A 20,446-nucleotide genomic window follows, 5' to 3' on the forward strand; every position below is an offset into this window, starting at 1 on the left:
AACGTCCCGTAGCACACCCACCCGGGGAACAAATGAGCGATCTTACACTGACCAAGCAGGGAATAGTACATCTGAACCGTAGTATCAAAGCACACAAGGCACCTGGTCCGGGAGAAACACCTTCTAGAATATTAAAGGAACTAGCTGAAGACATTGCCCCGTTTTTACATATTATGTTTCTAAAATCGATAGAAGAAGGCTCAGTGCCTCGCGACTGGAAGCTAGCCCATATAACTCCCATCTATAAGGGCGGCGATAGGGATAAACCAACCAATTACCGAAACATTCTTTAACATTGATCTCTTGTAAAATATTGGAACACATTATTGTCACTAACATTATGAGATTTCTTGATAGTAGGAAAATACTAATCCACAACCAGCACGGATTTAGGAAAAGCAGATCTTGCGAAACACAACTTGGTCTCTTCATTCACGATATACTTAGATCGGGAGAAAACAGATCTCATCTATATCTACTCAATATCCCGCAAGCCCTCGCAAGGGCGTGTGGCGGGAGGTGTTAGGACACCACCCATAATTTAGAAAAGAAAAAAACCACACGCAAAAACCAAAAATTCTTACATTCACAAAAAAAGCATGGTATACATTCAGGCAAGAAGACTTACACCCCACACACATGCAAACACTCAAACTAGCAACTAACATACACATGTACCTGAAAGTATACCTAACATCTCTATAGTGTTTAATTTTGTTCCGACTTGTAAATTCAACGTTTTTAATATTTCTAAAGTGACTTCGGTTTCTTGCTATTATGATTACTGATTGTTCGGGGAAAGAATGAGTATTTGTACCTATCTGTCTTGGAATCTATCTCCCTTAGTTTATCTTTGTGGTCTGATCTACCTAAGTAGTGTGGGGCCATTATAATTCCTTCAGTGTCATAGTTAAACTCGTTTGTTCTGAACCTTTCTAAAAGTCTAAGCCTAGCTTGTTCTCTCCGCACTTCAAGTGGTTCCCAGCCTAAATCCCCTAAGAGATCTGTCACACTTGTGTTCTTATGCTAACAATTTTTAACGAAGCTAGAGGATTTTTTCTGGACTTTATCGAATTCTTCTTGCCAAATTTTCTCCCAAGGATCCCAAATACTTGCGGCATATTCGAAATGAGGTCTAACTAGAGCAAAATAACACCTCTCTTTTACTTTTTCATTACATTTCCCCAAAACCCATCTTATGAAGCCAAGTTTCTTTAAAGCTAATCCGCATATTGTCCTGATATGTGCTCCCCATGAAAGGCGTGGTGTTAGAACAACCCCCAAATATTATCTTGATTGACCGTAGTCAGTACTCAACCCTCTATTTCGTAGTTTATACCCTGTTCGTCGCTTCATTTGTTCCAAAATTTCAAAACTGCGCATTTATCTATGACAAAAGTCAATCCCCATTTATGGGGATTCACACTTAATATAGATAAATGCGCAGTTGATATATATATGAGGAGTTGGAACTAATAATTCCCTTGATGCTGAGGGTGGCAAGTGGAATTTTTGCTATCTATAACCCTGCAGAGTCTATCCCGTATTGTCCGTGGGAAGAAGGAGTCCTTGAGTCGGCTAGTTCTGGCATCAATTTCGCGAATTTTATATGCATGATCCAAGCGACCAATGTGTGTAGGAGTACGAATAATTTGCGAGACCTCGGTGCTGAAACATGCGGATCTAAATTTATTTAATAATTTCAATCTTGCATTGAATCGTCTCTCTGCCAATGATTCCCACCCCAAATCCATGAGCATTTCGGTGACGCGTTGCATTTTATCGTAGGAATTTTTTACAAAACGGGCTGCCCGGCGTTGAACCTTCTCAAGGTCCTGAATGAGGCCTTTTTCACTCGGATCTCATACGCTACATGCGTATTCCAAATGAGGCCTTACAAGAGCGTGGTAACAACTTTCCTTGACCTCCGAGTCACTTTTGCCGACAATGCGTCTAATAAATCCCAATTTTTTATATGCTTGACCGCAGACTTTACGTATACTACGTTACGTATACTTTACGCATGTGAGTCCCCCAAGTTAAGTCTTTTGTGAATGTGACACCTAGGTATTTTACCGTATCAACTACTGCTAGGTCACCTCCAGCTAATTTGTAAGCAAATCCCGTTGATCTTTTGAAGAAATTTACCACTGAACATTTATTATAATTTAGAGTCAATCCCCAGTTAGAACACCATTTAGTAATGCAATCTAAATCCTGCTCTAGAATAAAACGATCCTCATCCCCAGATATCTCCCGATAGATCACCGTGTCATCCGCGAACATCCTAATTTTAATTTTCACTGCGCGGTTCAAATCGTTAACAAAAATCAAGAAAAGCAACGGCCCGATTACACTTCCCAGAGGTACCCCCGACGTGACTCGAACGCTGTCGGAACTAGCGCCATCAAGGACTACCCTCTGTTCCCGCTCTGAAAGAAAATCTTTAACCCAACTCATGGCGCCCTGTTTATACCCGCGACCTTTAATTTATGAATGAGTTTACCAGGTGGAACCTTATCAAATGCCTTTTGAAAATCTAAGAAGATGGAATCCACTTGCCTACCTCTCTCACCAGATAAAAGTAAATCATGTGTAAATAATCCTAATTGGGTTTCACAGGAGCGGGTTTTCCTGAATCCATGTTGATTGTCACTTAAAAAGTTAATATTGTCAAGGTGTCTCATTATTGAACTGACAAGTGTGTGCTCTAAGATTTTGCAACAGATAGAAGTGAGAGATATAGGTCTGTAATTACTGGGATCCTCCCTGTCACCACTTTTAAAAATAGGCGTTATTTGCGCGGTTTCCCAAATCTTAGGTACTTTGCACTCTGTGAGGGATTTGTCAAATATAAATTCAAGGTACGGGGCAATGTTTGGAGCTAAATGTTTTATGACCCTAGCTGGTATATTTTCGGGACCTGAGGATTTGTTGGGTTTAATCTCGTTAAGCAATTTTAGAATTCCTTGTTGGTCCACTGTTATTTTTTCCATGGGTGGAGTATGTATTGTTTCTTGGAGATATGCGGTGGCAACATCGTTCGTGAAAACACTATGAAGAATGAATTTAGGATGTTAGCTTTACCCTCACTGTCTGTATGAATTATATTGCTACAATCCCTCAAGCAAGCCACGGTTTGTTTAATCCTATTTACTTCCCTACCATTTGACCAGAAAGCTTTGGGGTTAGTGTCCAAGTGCTCGCAAAGTACTTTACGTTTAACGTCTATTAAGCCGCTACGTAATTGTGTTTTGGTTTCAATTTTAGAGGATCTATACTTGTCCCATAATTGTTTATTCTCAGCTGATGATGTGTTCACGCCCGCCCTCTTTACCCTAGAGTATAGCATTCTCTGATTTCTGAGGGCTTTTCTAACGTCTTTATTTTACCACCTGGGGTCCCGATTCGCTTTTATGTGTTTTATAGGGATGAGATCTATGATGCCTTTTTGCAAAATATTGACAAATTCTGTCCAAGTTTCTTCCATGTTGGCATGACTTAAGCGGGTTTTGAACTCGGTTAGTGAAGAGTTTAATTGATTGGCAAAAGTTTCAAAGTCTGGTTTATGGTAACTATAAATTTTTCTTTTTGGTTTAACAATATTTTTTATTTCTATGTCCAAGTGGACATTAACTGCTTTATGGTCACTCAAGCCCTCGTCAGTTGATACACTAATAATACGTTCAGGCGTGTTTGTAAGAAATAGATCCAATATGTTCTTTCCGCGGGTGGGCATGCGTACTGCTTGATGGAGGGAGTTTCTTTGAACCAATTTTATCAAGGATTTGCAAGATTCGCGATCGCGGGTCCCAGATTCAACGCTTTTACTGTCCCAATCGATACCAGGGAGGTTTAAGTCGCCACCAAATATGTTGATGCTGTTTTTATTATTACGTAGGGGGGTGGAGTGTTTTGTGTTACATGTTCACGTGGTGGTGGAATTTCGCCTTTTTGCTTGTTGTGTTCTGGTTTGCGTGTTGTTGGATGGCTTTCGTGCTGCATCCTGCGGTACAGTTTTTAGTTGTTTTGCGGTATATGTGTTTGCATGAGTGTTGGATGAAGGGTTTTTTACATGAGTGTGTGCGCTGCTGTGGGTGTAATTTTCCACGCTGTTGTTTTGCATGCAGTATTGTTCCCTTTTACGGTTGGTGGCCTAACACCCCCCGCCACACGCCCTTGCGGCGGCTTGCGGGGTATTATGTAGATGTACATATATTATTAACTAATGCAGAGCTACAGATATACCTTATGCCTACACAACTTTTAATTTTGTTCTGAATTGTAAATAGAATGTCTTAAATATTCCTACAACTACTCTGAAGTGTAATTTCCCGCTGTGGGAAATGGGCGACCCTCGCCTCCGCTTCCATTTTGTACCACTCTATGCTCAGAGTGTGCCGGTGGGCAGTTAGTGCTGTTAGTGATGTACTTTTTTTTTCTTTTGTAAAAAGCCGTTCCCTGTCGGCTTTCCTTTCTTGTTAGATTAAGAATTCATATTTTATTCCTAGTTTTAAGTTTCACTTTCTCGCAAACCGCACTTCCGCCTCAGCCATGTTTCTTTCTTCAATGCCATGCGTTTCTTCTGTACAATGACCGGTAAAGGTGGGACTTCCCTCACCGGGACGGTTTATTCTTGCCCGCTTGGGCAGTCAATGAACTTTTCTGTGTGTTTCTTAATATCATGATTCCTCACCGTTCTTTCTTTTCTTCTTTGAACGTTTCTTCTTCTTTGATCTTTGTTAATTCGCTCGTTAATTTTAATTCGCATGTGTTTGTGCATATTCGTTGCTTGTAAACTTATTTGCATGCGTGTAAGTTGAAATGAGTTTTGCATAAGTATTTACGTCTGTGTGAGTGTGCAGCAGCATATTTTTGTTGGCATTGCCCCCTGCTGTATCCTGTCCCGCAGTCCAAATAGAGTACCATTTGGACTGCGGGACTTGGATTCCCTTAATCGCGGTTTCCGTGGCAACGTGAGGGATGGGTCGACACTTGCATCGGTCCCACATTTTTTACATTCGCGGTTTTTTTAGGAAGGTTATTAATACCATGGCACGGAGAGAGTCCTGAGAGTCGTTTCTCGCTTCTGAGGGAATTACCCCTACTCAGGTCGCACGTAGGAGTGGCCAGGGCGGGAAAAGGTACCATGAAGCTTTCTCGCAATGGCCGCACGAGAAGTTTCATTTCCTTCCGCCAGGGTAACAATGCAAGGACACGAATCACGCGTAAAACACCAATGGCAGAAGCGTCGGCAGCCTTAATTAATTTGCCACACACCTTAGGGTTGAGTTCGGCTTTTGTATGCTACGCAATACTTGGTAATTAGCGTCTGAAGCTTGTTTAATACGATTTTGGGGTTTTTGGATCAAAGAAATAACTGAAATTGCAGGTCCTTTAATTCGCATATTTGAGTTGCTTAGTTGTATTTGTAAATTTTTTAGCGTAGGTGACCATGAGCAGAGGTTATTTGCGCCAATAGGGATAGGTGGAGGTATTTGGTAAGGGTAGGAAGGGTGCAGATAGACCTTCCTCCCTCCCTCTCGGCGTCGCCATCAGCCTACCCGTAACGAAAGGCGGCAAGGGTTCAAACAATTTAACGTCCCATTCGACGGACGACTCACTCACTTGAAGTCCCCGCACACGGCACCCCGAAAATGGATCGGGATCTCAATGAAAATAACTTGCCACCGCCGGGATTCGAGCTCGAATCCTTCGGGTGGGAAGCCTCCGCACCATCCCGACCCCTTCTTGAGGTATTTCGGGGAACCTACTCCTTTGCCCTGATTTCCTGATTTCCTTCAAGGGCAAATTCCAAGAAACTGCGTGATATGCCGCAACAGTAACTTTTAACGGAGTCATCCGCTAATGTGCATTTCAATAAACCAATTTCAGAGCGTAAAAATCATTCACCTTTGAATTCCTCCACGGGTACTGGCCTTCTTTTGTCACCGACGCACGTTGCTTCACGCATGGTTTTCCCACTCTCAAGGTCCCGATGTCGCCCATCATGAGAGGTGCCCCTTTGAACCTTCCCCTTCCACCCTTTTCCCTTCCGAGTCAATGTCAGGCGACTCGACGTCCCCGGCAATTCACTCAACGTCCCTCCAGACGCCTAAGCCCCGAATTTCTTACGTGTATTTTCGGTGCATCCAATCACGACCACCCCACCTCACTCACCCTCCATTGTTTATTGACTGGTCCGAAAAATACACGACACCGATGACAATCAAAAAACCAACGAAAATATGTATAAAAACCGAAACAAATTAGGAAACCAAGCAACACCGCGTAGCAGTACCTCATAAGCTGCATCAAGATGCGGCATTTAGGCGCCTTTAATCGCTCGATTTAGGGAGGAATCAATCTTGAAGGTGTCCAAACTCGTTGAGTGCCAAGAGGGAGGGACAATTCACGCATCTATTTCGGTCCCCCGATTGAAGATGCGAGAAGTGTATCCTAAAAAAGCCATATTATTATTATTTGGTAATCTACCGGTTAAGGTAGGTTTATGGATAGTCACAGCTACTAAATAAAACAGTTTGTGACTCCAAACAAAACACAAAATCCATCATCCTACTCTACATCAGCTCCCTCTTCATCTCTTGAGTACTTTCTTCCTCCCTCCATTCTGTCCGACATCCCTATCCTGCTCCTTCCCTTTCCTCGTTTGCCTAACATTCTCCCCTCAATTACAGTCTTCAACATCCCACTGCCGGTCAACACCCCCTTCATCCACTTTTCCTGCCTCAATAGGATTGCTCCCAACAAACCCCTCTCTTCGCCCACCATACCAAGTACTTCCTCATTCGTTTTCTTCTCTGTCCATTTCACCTTCTCCATTCTTCTCCACACCCACATTTCAAAAGCCTCCAGTCTACGTCTATCCTCCTGCTTCAATGACCACGTTTCTGCGTTGTACATAACTACGCTCCAAATTAAAGTTTTTACGAGTCTTTTCTTAATATCCTTACTCAACGTCCCTGTCATCAACTCCCTCCTTCTTGTGAAAGCCTCTTTGCCTAGCGCAATTCTTCTCCTTACGTCCCTACTAATTTGACCGTGTTGGTCCAAAACACTTCCGAGATACGTAAACAGTTCTACCTGCTCTAGTTTTTGCCCTCCTATTTTAATGTTTAGCGTAGCCTTTTTCTTTCTAGAAAATTGCATATCCTTTGTTTTATTAATATTGATTCTCATCCCATACCTGTCGCACTGAATTTCTAATTCACTCAGAAATGCTTACAACCCCTTGGCTGACTTAGTCAGTCAGCCAAGGGGTAAGGCTAAGGCTTGGTCATCAGCAAATCTAACTGATTTTACGAATTCCCCGCCCACTTTCATTCCTATCTCCAACTCTTTCCAAGCCTCTTTAATCATTTCCTCTACATACAGGTTGAACAGCACAGTGATAATGGGCAACCCTGCCCAAAATCCCTTCCCTAACCCTGTCCATCCGGACTCCCCGTTCTCCACTTCCACCTGAGAAGTCTGAGACATCTACAGGTTGCGGATTAGCCTCCTTTCCCTCCCATCTATTCCTATTTTCTGCAATATACTCATTAGTTTTTCCCAATTTACTCTATCAAACGCATTTTCAAAATCAACAAAACAGGCAAATACCTCCTGATTTAATTTTATATTCCTCTCTATTAGCGATCTCAGTACTGCAATGGCATCATGCGTACCTCTCCCCTTCCTAAACCCAAACTCATCATCCCCTAAATAATCATTTGTCCTACTCTCTATCCTTTTGTTTATAATTCTGAGAGGAACTTAAGCTGCATAGGATATCAAAATTATTGTCCTATTCCATATTGCCATATTGTAAACCCATCATTCCAAATGTCAGAAGCGAGACGACTAGCAGATTCGCAATGGCGAAAATGACTCGTAAATGGGCTTTTCAAATCTTATATTGGTGCATAATCATTATGGAAATAATCTTCGACCCTAATGTTGCATTTGGGCAACGTAAGAAGCATTGAGTAATGCCCTTACTAAAAATATAGCTGTCTACATGAAAACAGCTGTGCAATCATAGATCGTTCGCCAAACCTTTGCAAAGGGAGTCAACATTTCACTAATTAAGCCCACAAAGTAATAAAACCAACAGAAATGAAACAGCACCAAGAAATGCTACTTGTAGGAAAAATATCTAATTGATACTAAGCTTAACTTATAAATATAAAACATATAGCAAGAAAAGTTCGCATGAATAAAAAAGAAATACACACGACACAAAGCATATCTTAAAACAATTATTGACCGAAAAATTACCCAAGAGTGAAATATCATATAAATAAGATGAAAAGTTAAAAATTATTGAAATTTAATACTATCTGACCTAATAATTAAAGCAAATTATAGCAAAACGGATAATCTATTAATAGTTAAATGTAGTCCGATAAGAGAAAATGAATTCGAAATGGTACTAAAAATCTTTACCAAACGAAAAGAAAGAAATAGAAATCTTCAATAAAAGACTGCTAATTGAATCGTAGAGAGAAGGAGAAGGAGAGACGTTTGAAGGTAAATATCGTTTAGTGACTGGAGGGCGATAACGTGACTCATTCGGCCGCGTCGTGACGTGCGCCGGGTGATTCGTGCGTGAGGAGGGTAGAGAAAGAAGTTGAGCATCGAGTATAATTTCCAAAGACCGAAACACTTCTTGGTGCAAGGCAGAAATGTTGGGAAGTAAAGCCTAAGGAAGGTATCTTTTCATGGAGGGATGGGCCACGGACGTGTTGATGACATCAAATTCAATACTGGGTGAAGGGATGAGAAACACACGCGAAGGAAGAGCGACGGAGGGCGGCCAGATCAGATACTTGGTGTCGATAAACTCGCAAATCACAATCGCCCGAGAAGTAATGTTTTGGAGGGTTCGCGGGAGAGAAAACTTTGAGCGGCAGATGACAACTTGGCATTTAGTTATTGGGCGTCAAAAAGAGTGAAAGATAGAAAGAAAAATTTCGATGGCGTTTTTTAAGACACCAATTATAGTACCTATCGACGATGAGATAGAAAGGACTTTAAGAGTGATGAAATCAAATAAGGCCGTGGAGGTAGACAAAATTCCTGGGGAACTACTAAAACGTTTAGGAAAATGTGGGAGGAAAAGTATGGACAGATTCGTAGTATCTATGAGGGAGGAATCTGGCCGGAAGACTTTGTGAGATCAGCGTTAGTTCCTATTCCGAAAAAGTTATGGCTACAGCATGTGAGGACTACAGAACGATAAGTATGATATCCCACGCAGCTAAAGTTGTTCTCAGGATCATATTGAAAAGGATGGAGAGTAGGGCAAATGATTACTTAGGGGATGATCAGTTTGGGTTCAGGAAGCGGAGAGGTACGCATGATGCCATTGCAGTAATGAGATCGCTAATAGAGAGGAATATAAAATTAAATCAGGAGGGTTTTGCCTGTTTTGTTGATTTTGAAAATGCGTTTTATAGAGTAAATTGGGAAAAACTAATGAGTATATTGCAGAAAATAGGAATAGATTGGAGGGAAAGGAGGCTAATCCGCAACCTGTACATGTCTCAGACTGCTCAGGTGGGAGTGGGGAACGGGGAGTCCGGATGGGCAGGGTTAGGGCAGGGGTTTAGGGCAGGGTTGCCCATTATCACCGTTGCTAGGAAGAAGTACTTTGTAGAGAATATTGATAGAGGGGCATTGTATATGAGCAATATCTAGTGGAAATCAATCTATTTTTCCAAAAGTCTGCTAGTGCCAAGTCGGAGGGGGACAACTGTAAGACGGTTAGGGAATCGTCGCGATGTCGTTGTAGAAGGTCTTTGTAAGCAGACACTCTCGATTCGTCTCTCTTGGTCATCCGTCCGAAGTCCTCCGGAAGGACGAGTTTAGCGCAGATTTTTCGTACCGCCAAATTTTCACTGATAATGGTGTGTGTACTATCATTGGCTCATCAATTCCTTATCTTATCAATCTCAACCGACGGTGTGAATTCAGCACTTCACGTGATGCACAAAAGAAAAAAATTGTTACCGATACTTTTTACAAAAACCTCGTCAATAGACGGAGAAAACTACTCCAAAATCCCTCATCCACCGCATAGGGGCAAAAGATATTTTAATAAAGGAAAAAATAATGCAAACATTCAGCATTCAATAAGTATATCCTTATGATGAATCGGGGAAAAGACAATAAGAATTTGAAGTGCATAAAGAACGCAATTTTAGCCAGCAGATGTTTTAAAACTCAGAGGCTTAGAAAAATATTTGCGAAATCACTACGTGTACACCTTTTTGGAAAAAAATGATAATACCGAATAATAAAACTCCAACCCCAATTACCACTTAATCTACAAGTCAGTTAACTTTTGTTTTTCAACAGAAGTTGAACAAGTGTTTTTCTCCAACTAAGTTATTGGAGATCGAGCTCAAAATTACAATAAATGAAACAGCGAAATAAATTGAAACTGATTCCTATGTGGATTTTTCGTGTATTAAACAAGTCAAAAAATGTAAGAAAAACTACATTCCCTCACGGCACTACGTCCACCCCAAGAGCAAAGCATTAAAAATGACGGAATAAGAATAGCGCGGGTGATGACGAGGAGAATAGGATTTTCAATGTTAACATCAATAACACATGCCAAAAGTACACAAACTATCTATTACATTTTAAGGTAATCTAGGTAGGGTTTTGCATGGACACCGCTACCAAATAAATATTTTGTGACTTCTAACAAAACAAAACACAATCCAGTATCCTACAGGTCCCTCTTCATCTCTGAGTACTTCCTTCCTCCCTTCATCCCGTCCAACATCCCTATCCTGTTCCTTCCCTTTCCTCGTTTGCCTAACATTCTCTCCTCTATCACTATCTATAATTAATAGACAATAATGATACAGGAAGGTAGTCACCAGAGTTAAAATGTACTTAATCTCATTTAAGCCCCAAAAAAAGTAATTAAACCTAAATATATACACCATGCACCAAATAAATAGAGCTAGAAAAATATGACTGCAGTAGATGGACGCTAGGCTCCGTTTTTCAAAGGTAATAGTCTTACATTATGCATAATCTACACAATACCCCGAATGTCACCGAGGGGGCCTGTGGCGGGGGGTGTTAGGTCAACACGCGGAAATTAGAAAAAAACCACATGCAAAACCAATACACATTACTTCTACAAAAATATTAGTTTGATGATCCACTCGATAAATGTTAGTCACAAGAAAGAAAGTACCTACATGTAACAATATTAAAAAACGGGAGATGTATATTCAAAACAATCCGTAGGACTATCAAAAATATAGGTTTTTGAAACAAATAGAATAACATTCAAGATATAAAATGTATACATCAATATATACACTACCAATTCTAATTATCTCCTACGCGATTGCTGTCATGTCTACTATGATCTCTAACGGTACGAAGAAAAAACGACATTTTTAAATCTATCCGTTCTACCTATAAATCTCCCTGATTTTGCGTTGGCGATCTGATTTACCATAGTAACTGAGTCGGGGCCTGTAATATGCCTTTAATATCCTCAGATAATTAACCTGCCCATAATATATAATGTTTAATAAAGGACATGGAGGACACATTTCTTGAATTTGGAAGTTTTGCGCTGCTTTTCTGTGACTGTTTTCGGTGGCTCTGCCCGTCGCTCGGAGGAACAGGTCGCTGCCCAGGTCATTGCCCTATATTCCGAGTTGAATTTTAGCTAAACACGGCGCGGGAAAGTCAAAACTATCTTCCCTAGATCTCCGCAGTCTTCGACACACGCCGAGATGCTGCGTCATCCACCGGGCCCGCCCCGGGCCTCTTGGGAAAGCAACGACGAATTGGCTTCCATGCCACCGGAACTAGTCCCATCTACATTGGCAGTGCTTCCCGCCTCTGGAGTGCTGACCGGTCGTCCCGTGCCATTGCGTCGCCCCCATTCGCGGGGCGGGGACAAATGATAGCCTTTCCACGCTTCCCCGCAGCGCTCGGACAGCTTTTGAAGAATTGACTTTTTTGGGAAACTTTCTATGGAATTGAACGCGCGATCTAATCAGTCGCGTTGACTTTCACGCATCGCCCACGAGTAAGAGGAACGTCAGTCGGGGCGTGACTCGGCGTGCGGAACACCCACGCCATTTTGCGGACGGATGACGAGCGATATCAGGTGAAAAAAACACCGTGATGAACACCATTACCGATACTATCCACTCCAAGCAAGCATGAAATAAGAAGGGATAAACCCTGAAAGCAATATATTTGAATCTGCGTAGAAATCGTTAGTGGTTATAACCCATTGGTGTATTGTCGGCTGGAGATACGTACATTTGCTCGAGTGAGGTCTCATTTGGAATATTCCGCGAGTATTTGGGATACTTGGGAGAAAATTTAACAAAAGCAATTAGATGAGGTCCAGAGAAAATCCGCCAGATTCGTCAAAAATTGTTATAATAAGGAGACGAGTGTGAGAGGCCTTTAAGGGGGAATTAGGGTGGGAGCCACTTGAGATGCGAAGAGAACAACCGAGACTTGAGTCTTTGAAAAAGGTTCAGAACAAACGAGTCGCACGATGAACTGCTAAATGAATCATTATTATGGCCCCACACTAATTAAGTAGATCAGGCCACAAATAAGATAAGATAAGAGAGATTTCAGTACAGATAGATACAAATACTCGTTCTTTCTCGGACATTCGCGAATCATAATAGTCCAAAAGAAACCAACGTCTCTATAAAAATATTAAAGACATTCGATTAACAAATCAGGACAAGATTAAACGTTGCGTAGACATAAGGTACATTCGTGGATGCATGTGTGCATTAGTTAATAGCATATGTATTTGCATGCGTTTAAGTCAAAAAGGTTTTTGCATGAATATACACGCCTTCTTGGATATAGATTGGAATAAAAATGTTGGTTTTGCATGTGGTTAAATTCTCTTTTACGAGTGGTGACCTAACACCCCCCGCCACGCACCCTTTCGGCGGCTTTCGGGGCATTATGTAGATATGCCGAATGCATCATCACCATCGTCCCACGCGGAGGTCATCCCTCCGCATCGTGTGCCTACATCTTTGGTTTAATAGCTCAAGCTACATCATTGGCATTCGTCAAGCTTATAAATGACGGTTTCAGAAGAAGAGCAGTCGTGCACTCAAAATTTAAGAGCGATTAAGAAAAGAGGCGTTTCATCACACATGACACCCACCACGTTGAAATACCTCGAATTTGAGAGAGCGGGAGGAAATTCCGACCGGTCCACGGGCCCGGGAGGCAAATCAGTACTGCCTAGTTACACCGAACTGATTCGTCCGTTTACGCGACCACGCATCTGGAATAATTACACGTCATCATAGGCAACAATCGATCATGATTCGACAATTCATAACTTTCAATCCAATGTGACTGCACGGGTCCAGTCTTCCATGAGTCCGTTTCACCACGGTCCCTCAAAGGAAATTGCCGTCCGCCATGTTAATATTCTATCCGTATTTTGATCTGTTCGAATGGAACCAGTTTCAGTGCAATACTTACACTTTATCCAAGACCATCCCAATGGCCACCAACAGGTTTATTTCTCTGGGGTCGGCGTCGCTAATGTTCCTCTTTCAAAGGAATGCGATCATCCTCCTCTGGGCCATTCGAATCGGAAAACCACCACCGCCGCCGCGTTTTGTGAATCGCTTTACTTGAAGAGTGGGACTACCGACCGGAGAACCCGGGTTCCATTCCCGGAGATGCCGGGGAGCAGGTAGAGAACTTCACCAAATCAGGAAGTGTTTCGGACGAACACGATCGAAAAAATAGAGATGCATAAAAATAAGAAGTGCGCAAGTAAAAGAAATGCACGCACAGAGAAGAAAGATGATGACTAAGGATGCAAAGAAAATATACGTAAGGATCTTTCTTATGGAGCGGTGCGGTACAAAACTTGGTCGCCCAGGCAAGGCGATACGTATGGATACGTCTCACATCCATCAAACGGTACTTTCCAGGAACAAATTGAAGTAAAACTCCTATGGCCGTAATAAGTAAGCGCCACTCGTCCCAAAGAGAACACCATAAATTGCTGTGATGACTTTTGGGAGAAGGATTCGGCCACCCGAGGTCATTTTCTCTTCACATCATTCCATTTTTATCACGGGAACAATAATTTTGGTGGTTCCCCGTGGTATTCCTCAAAGTTGCTCTATCAGCGAGGCCATCGCTCACCGGGGGCGGAGGCCGCACTCCCGGGAGCAGATTGTCCGGCTTCACCCTGCGGGAAGGCGCTGGACCGCGTCCCCCCGTCCACGCCCACGTTGGACACACAAGGACTGGATGACGCTTGTTGAAGAGGAAGACGCCGCTTGGAGTGTCGGAGTGGGCATCAAAGGGAGAGGGGAGAAAACCGGAAGCCATCCGGAATAGCCGGAACGGGAAGAGGGGCACGAACTGGTTTGGAACACAGGCGATTGAGAGCATCGCGAGACGGGTTTCACCTTTCAAAATGTGACGCAAGGTCGAGCGGGATGATTATTCCTCTGGTGTCTCCAATCTTCATTCCCCCCCCACCCCTACATGATCGAGGGGGGGGGGGCGAACAGTGGCGACTCCAGCGGCGGAGAATAAAGTGAATGGGAGGCTTGGACACAGAGTATACAGGAAGCCCACTCACACCGACCGCTACGTTAATGCTGCATCGCACCACCATCCCAGTCAGAAGACCTCACTGGTAGACACACTTGTCAGCCGAGCATATAAAATATGTGACTCCGATTCTATTGCCAACGAGAAGAAACACTTGACAACTGCCCTGCAAAGGAATGGATACAGCGCTCATATGATCCAAAAAAGGGCCGAGAAGTAAGAAAAGAAGAGACAAACCACCACTGTTCCTGACAGGGAGGAAGACCCCAGACCACAACCGAAGGTTACGTCACCATCCCCTTCATCGCAGGGACTTCGGTAAGAATCGCGAGGGCTTTAAGGAAGCATGATGTTGTGACCAGATTCAACTGCGTCACCAAGATAGCTGACACCCTACCCGGACCCAAGGATGAAATTTCACCGTTAATATGAGAAGGCGTGTACCAAGTGCCATGCTCTAGCGGCAAATGGTACATCGGTGAAACATGCAGAGCGCTGAAAACACGCATGAGTGAATATCAGAGAGCAACCAAGACCAAACAGTTTAGAGCATCGGCCATCGCTGCGCACGCCTGGAGTGAACCCGGACACTCTATTCTGTTCTACGACGCTAAAATAATGGCGAAAGAAGAAAAATACTTCCCGAGGATAATTAGAGAGGCCATTGAAATCGTTAAAAGGCCAGAAAACTTTAACAGAGAGGATGGATATCCACTCCACAGTTCGTGGAAAGGAACTATTCCGCGCAAATATGAGGAGGCTCCCTGATTGGCCGAAGAAATTTCCTGGTATTGGTGCCGAATTTTCCCTATATAAGACGGGACAACGAGCTTCTTTCCATCTTTGACCTGAGGACGCCAGCAGGAGAGCTGGCGGAACTGTTGTGAATTTGAACGACATACGCGGACGCAGCCCGAAAAATGTGGAAATCACTTCCCCTTCCATCCCTCGTCTATCTCTGATGTGGGGGGACCCTCCCGCTACCTGCAGCTTCGGGTAACATTCCCTCCCTGTGCCCTTGGAAGCGAAGACCGTTGTATGCTTCATGTCTATGGGGTAGAAGAATTTCGTTTCTTAATTGTCAAATTCTATCTCGCACGTTATTGGATACTTTTTTACTACAAGCTAAGGTGCATTTGTTTGTTAGTTGATAGTATACGTATTTGTATGCGTGCAAGTTGTAAAGGTTTTTGCATGAATGTATACGCCACTGTGGGTGTAGATTGGCATAAAAATGTTGGTTTTGAATGTGATTAAATTCTATTTAACGGGTTGTGACGAAACACCCCCGCCACACGCCCTTGCGGCGGCTTGCGGGGCATTCTGTAGATGCGTAATATACTTAACCTGCCTGCGCCTTTGGAGACGAGAGGCATGTTGCATTTGCAAATTTCATGTCCATGTGGTAGTGGAAATGCGCCTTCTTGCTTTTCAAATTCTAGCTTGCACGTTAATGGATGAATTTCTTACTGTATCCTACGGTGCAAGTTAGATGTTGGTATATGTTATATGGCGGTTTTTGTTAGATGATGGTATATGTATTTGCATACGTATGAAATGTAGGGATTTTTGCCTGAATGTAGACGCCACTGTGGGTATGGGTTTGCATCCATGTGTTGGTTTTGATTGTGGTTTTGCTGTCTTTTAAGAGTGGTGATCCAACACCCCCCGCCACACGCTCTTGCCATAGCTTGGGGGCTATGGTGTAGATGTAGATGATTCGCCTTCACCCCACCCGGTGCAATGGCTCACGGCGACGGGCGTGAAGACCACAGACTTGGACAGTGTTTACTAAAAATTTTAATCTTGTCCCTACTTTTGTTTAATATTATATACCCCTATTTTCCACAGCGCTATTACTGCGTCTTAGTTGTTCCCCCTCTTATTGTTTTCACGAATAGTGCGCGGGAAAAACGAATACTTGAATCTATCAGTTCGACAGTCTCTCTAATTTTGTGACGAAATTCGGCCCTGCCAATGTAATTAGGGGGCTAATATTGTATCACCAATGTCGGATGAGAAACCATACGCTTCATATAATCAGCTTAATCTAGCGCGAATCTTCGCGTATCCACCCCAATATTCCTTATCAAATGCGTGACGACACTTTGTGCCTTTCTGAATCAACTGGATACTTCCTGATGAATACTCCCTCAAGAATAACATTTTGGCCAATCACATGTAATGCCTATCGCGATGAAAGAAATTCCTCGCTCAAAGGACGTACCTGTAGGGAATTGAGGCAGGGTGATGGAATTAAGGTACGGTGATTTATCGGGAGATTTCTGGATATGAGGATCGTTTTACTCGAGCGCAGGATTTAGATTACATTACTATATTGTGTTCTAACTGGGGATTGTCATCAAATTACAATAAATGTTCGGTGGTAAATTTCTTTAAAAGATCAACGGGATTTGCTTACAAATTAGTTGGAGTTTACCTAGGCGTAGTCGATGCGGTAAAATACCTAGGTGTTACATTCATAAAAGACTTAACTTGGGGGACTCACATACGTGAAGTCTGCGGTCAAGCATATAAAAAATTGGGATTCATTAGACGCATTGTCGGCAAAAGTGACTCGAAGGTCAAGGAACGTTGTCACCACGCTCTTGTAAGGCCTCATTGAGAATACGCATGCAGCGTGTGGGATCCGAGTGAAAAAGGTCTCATTCGGGAAATTGAGAAGGTTCAACGCCGGGCAGCCCGTTTTGTAAAAAATTCCTACGATAAAACGCAAAGCGTCACCGAAATGCTCATGGATTTGGGGTGGGAATCATTGGCAGAGAGACGATTCAATGCAAGATTGAAATTATTAAATAAATTCAGATCCGCATGTTTCAGCACCGAGGTCTCGCAAATTATTCGTACTCCTACACACATTGGTCGCTTGGATCATGCATATAAAATTCGGGAAATTGATGCCAGAACTAGCCGACTCAAGGACTCCTTCTTCCCACGGACAATACGGGATAGCAACTGCAGGGTTATAAAAAGCAAAAATTCCACTTGCCACCCTCAGCATCAAGGGAATTATTAGTTCTACTTAAATGCATACTCTTTCACTAACCAACAAACAACTCCTCATTTATCTTTATCAACTGCGCATTTATCTATATTAAGTGTCAATCCCCATAAATGGGGATTGACACTCAGCATAGATAAATGCTGATCATGCATTATAAAATTCGCGAAATAGATGCTAGAAATAGCCGACTCAAGGACTCCTTCTTCCCACGGACAATACGGGATAGCAACTCCAGGGTTATAGATAACAAAAATTCCACTTGCCACGCTCAACGTCTATGGAATACTTAGATCTACTTAAATCCATGCTCTTTCACTAACCTCGTGGGTTTGTTATTTTAACCCATTCTTTCCTAATTACTTCATTAGTGTCCTGTTAATCTGTTTTTAAGTCTCCCTTTCAATCCGTCGTCCCTCTCCGCGGGGGGAACTGCCTGCTACCTGGAACGTTGGGTCGCATTCCCTGCCTTTTACAGTCTCCTCGGGGGGTGGAGTGTTTTGTGGTGCATTTTCATGTGGTAGTGATGTTTCACATTCTTGCTTGTTGTGTCCTGGCTTGCGTGTTGTTGGATGGCTTTCTCGCCGCATCCCGGGCTGCAGTTTGTTGTTGGTGTGTGATATATGTGTTTGCATGAGTGTTGGATGAACGGATTTTTGCATGAAAGTGTGTGCGCTGCTGTGGGTGTAATTTTCCGTGTTGTTGTTTTGAATGTGGCATTGTTCCTCTTTACGGTTGGTGACGTAACAGCCCCCGCCACACGCCCTTGCGGCGGCTTACGGGGTATTATGTAGATGTAGATGTACCGTCGCTGATTCAACCCAAAAAACCTAGAAAACACCAATGTTAGCTTCTATAATCATAATTTGTGACATTCACCAACATTCATGAGTATAATCGTGAGTTCTTTTATCCATGAATTGATCATCTTTGACTTTCACAAATTATTCAATTATCCTTATTCAAATGCAGCACAGCACATCCTCTCAAAATGAAGGGAAAAATGGAACCCCGCCAAGGGGGTATATTCAAGGTTAAGGTCAACGTTTTCCATTGCATACGATTTACTGCCCGACCGGGTTTCGATGCATCCCATCATCTCCACCACCACATCATGACTGAGATAACACTTTCGCTCATTTCTCCCAGGAAGTCAAGAGTGGTCCTCCTAGTGGTCCTCCTAGCACCGTCCATCCAGGCTCAGGGCCGGAGGCCTCCCTCCTACGGTCAACTAGATCAAGACAGCGGTGGATACAACTATGATAAACCAATGGTTGGTACACACGTTTTTCTTCAGGCTTCGGTGAGAAATTAGTCAGTTTCGGGCGTAACATGGTGGACATCCTTCCGGATGAAAGGAAACAATTTGCTTCTCCACATGGAGTAGTTGTATTACGACTTAGGATTCATCACAGCGTAACGTCTTCAGGTTTCACGTAATGAAACTTTTCTATGCGGAATGGCAAAGTGCCTTCTTTGATCACTTCGTCGAGAAATGTAAAATGAAATGCTAGAACATTCTCACGTGAACTGGATCCGACGATCTCTGTTTTTGTTGTCAACAAACTGCTATGAATTCAGACACACGGCAAAAGAAATTCCATTAACCTCTTCCCAATTTTCAGTAAATAATAAGTAATTGAAATCCATAGACCTACCGATGCGCACTCAAGTTAATTCGAATTTCACCTCACCCACCCGGCAAAATGACGCCCTCTCGTGTATTTTACCGCGGCTAGACTCAAAGCAACGTAAATACATTTTGATATCAATTACTCTAATTGCACGCATTCTCAGAAAAAATTAATTTTACTTAGAAATTAAACAATCACACAAACAAAATGAAGAGTTCAAAGGAAAAAAAAGATTATATAATTAAATGTAAATATAAAAATGTTTTTCCTTTTCAATATCCATATATGAATATATTCGTATGGCAGAATAAACCTAGAAAAAATATGTATTTTGTATATATATATATATATTATTAATAAACATATACACAATATATCGGCATGTACTAAAATTTACTTATATATATATACGAGGGTCATCCGGAAAGTAGTACCCGTTCGTGCCGCATGAAGTGCTGACGACGCGAGTAGCCGCTGGTCGAGGTCAGATAGCTTCAGTGGCTTGTCTGCCTTCTCTGAGCCAAGTTGCGTGACGCTAGCATTGCCTGTGTTGTTTCTGTGATTGTTTACAATGTTTAAAAAAATTGAGAACGCCGCCAGTTGTGAAGTGAGGGCAGTGATTAAATTCCTCAATGCAAGAAACGTTCGCCCATGTGATATTCATCGCCAATTAAAGGAGGTGTATGGAGACAATGTAATGGACGAGTCGTCTGTTCGGCGGTGGTGTCGCAACTTCAACATGGGGAGGGGGAACACACACGACGATGAGCGTTCGGGGAGACCGTCTGTCATTACAGACCAACTGGTGAGCTCAGTTGACGAATTCGTGAGGAACGATCGGCGCGTCACAATTGATGACATCTGTGAGCATTTTCCCAATGTTTCTCGAACAATTGTTCATGAAATTGTTAAACACCATCTGCATTATGCAAAAATTTGTGCAAGATGGGTCCCTCGCGTATCTCAATGAGCTGGCGGCGAAGGACTATGCAGCAGGAATACAGAAACTTGTCACACGTTATGACAAATGCCTTAATTTGCTTGGAGATTATGTTGAGAAGTAGTTTAAAGTATCCTCTTTCAAATAAAATTTTTTATGTTTGTTAATATTTACTTTTGTGTCTTTATTTCACGAACGGGTACTACTTTCCGGATGACCCTCGTATATATATAC

At 42.6% G+C, this 20,446-nt stretch overlaps 2 protein-coding genes across 2 annotated transcripts in view; one reads left to right on the top strand and one right to left on the bottom strand.

Moving 5' to 3' along the window:
* LOC139698994 (uncharacterized) overlaps nt 1-20,446 on the bottom strand; it is a 201,947-nt gene that overhangs the window by 107,749 nt on the left and 73,752 nt on the right. The window lies entirely within an intron of this gene.
* LOC139698980 (superoxide dismutase [Cu-Zn]-like) overlaps nt 1-20,446 on the top strand; it is a 43,127-nt gene that overhangs the window by 6,713 nt on the left and 15,968 nt on the right. The window contains exon 2 of the mRNA XM_071597973.1: nt 18,788-18,911. Coding sequence (XP_071454074.1) covers nt 18,788-18,911 — 124 coding nt within the window. The remainder of the gene's footprint in view (nt 1-18,787; nt 18,912-20,446) is intronic.

This window comes from Hetaerina americana, unplaced genomic scaffold, assembly GCF_022747635.1.
Source record: "Hetaerina americana unplaced genomic scaffold, ioHetAmer1.1.p SCAF_9, whole genome shotgun sequence".
Lineage (NCBI taxonomy): Eukaryota > Metazoa > Arthropoda > Insecta > Odonata > Calopterygidae > Hetaerina > Hetaerina americana.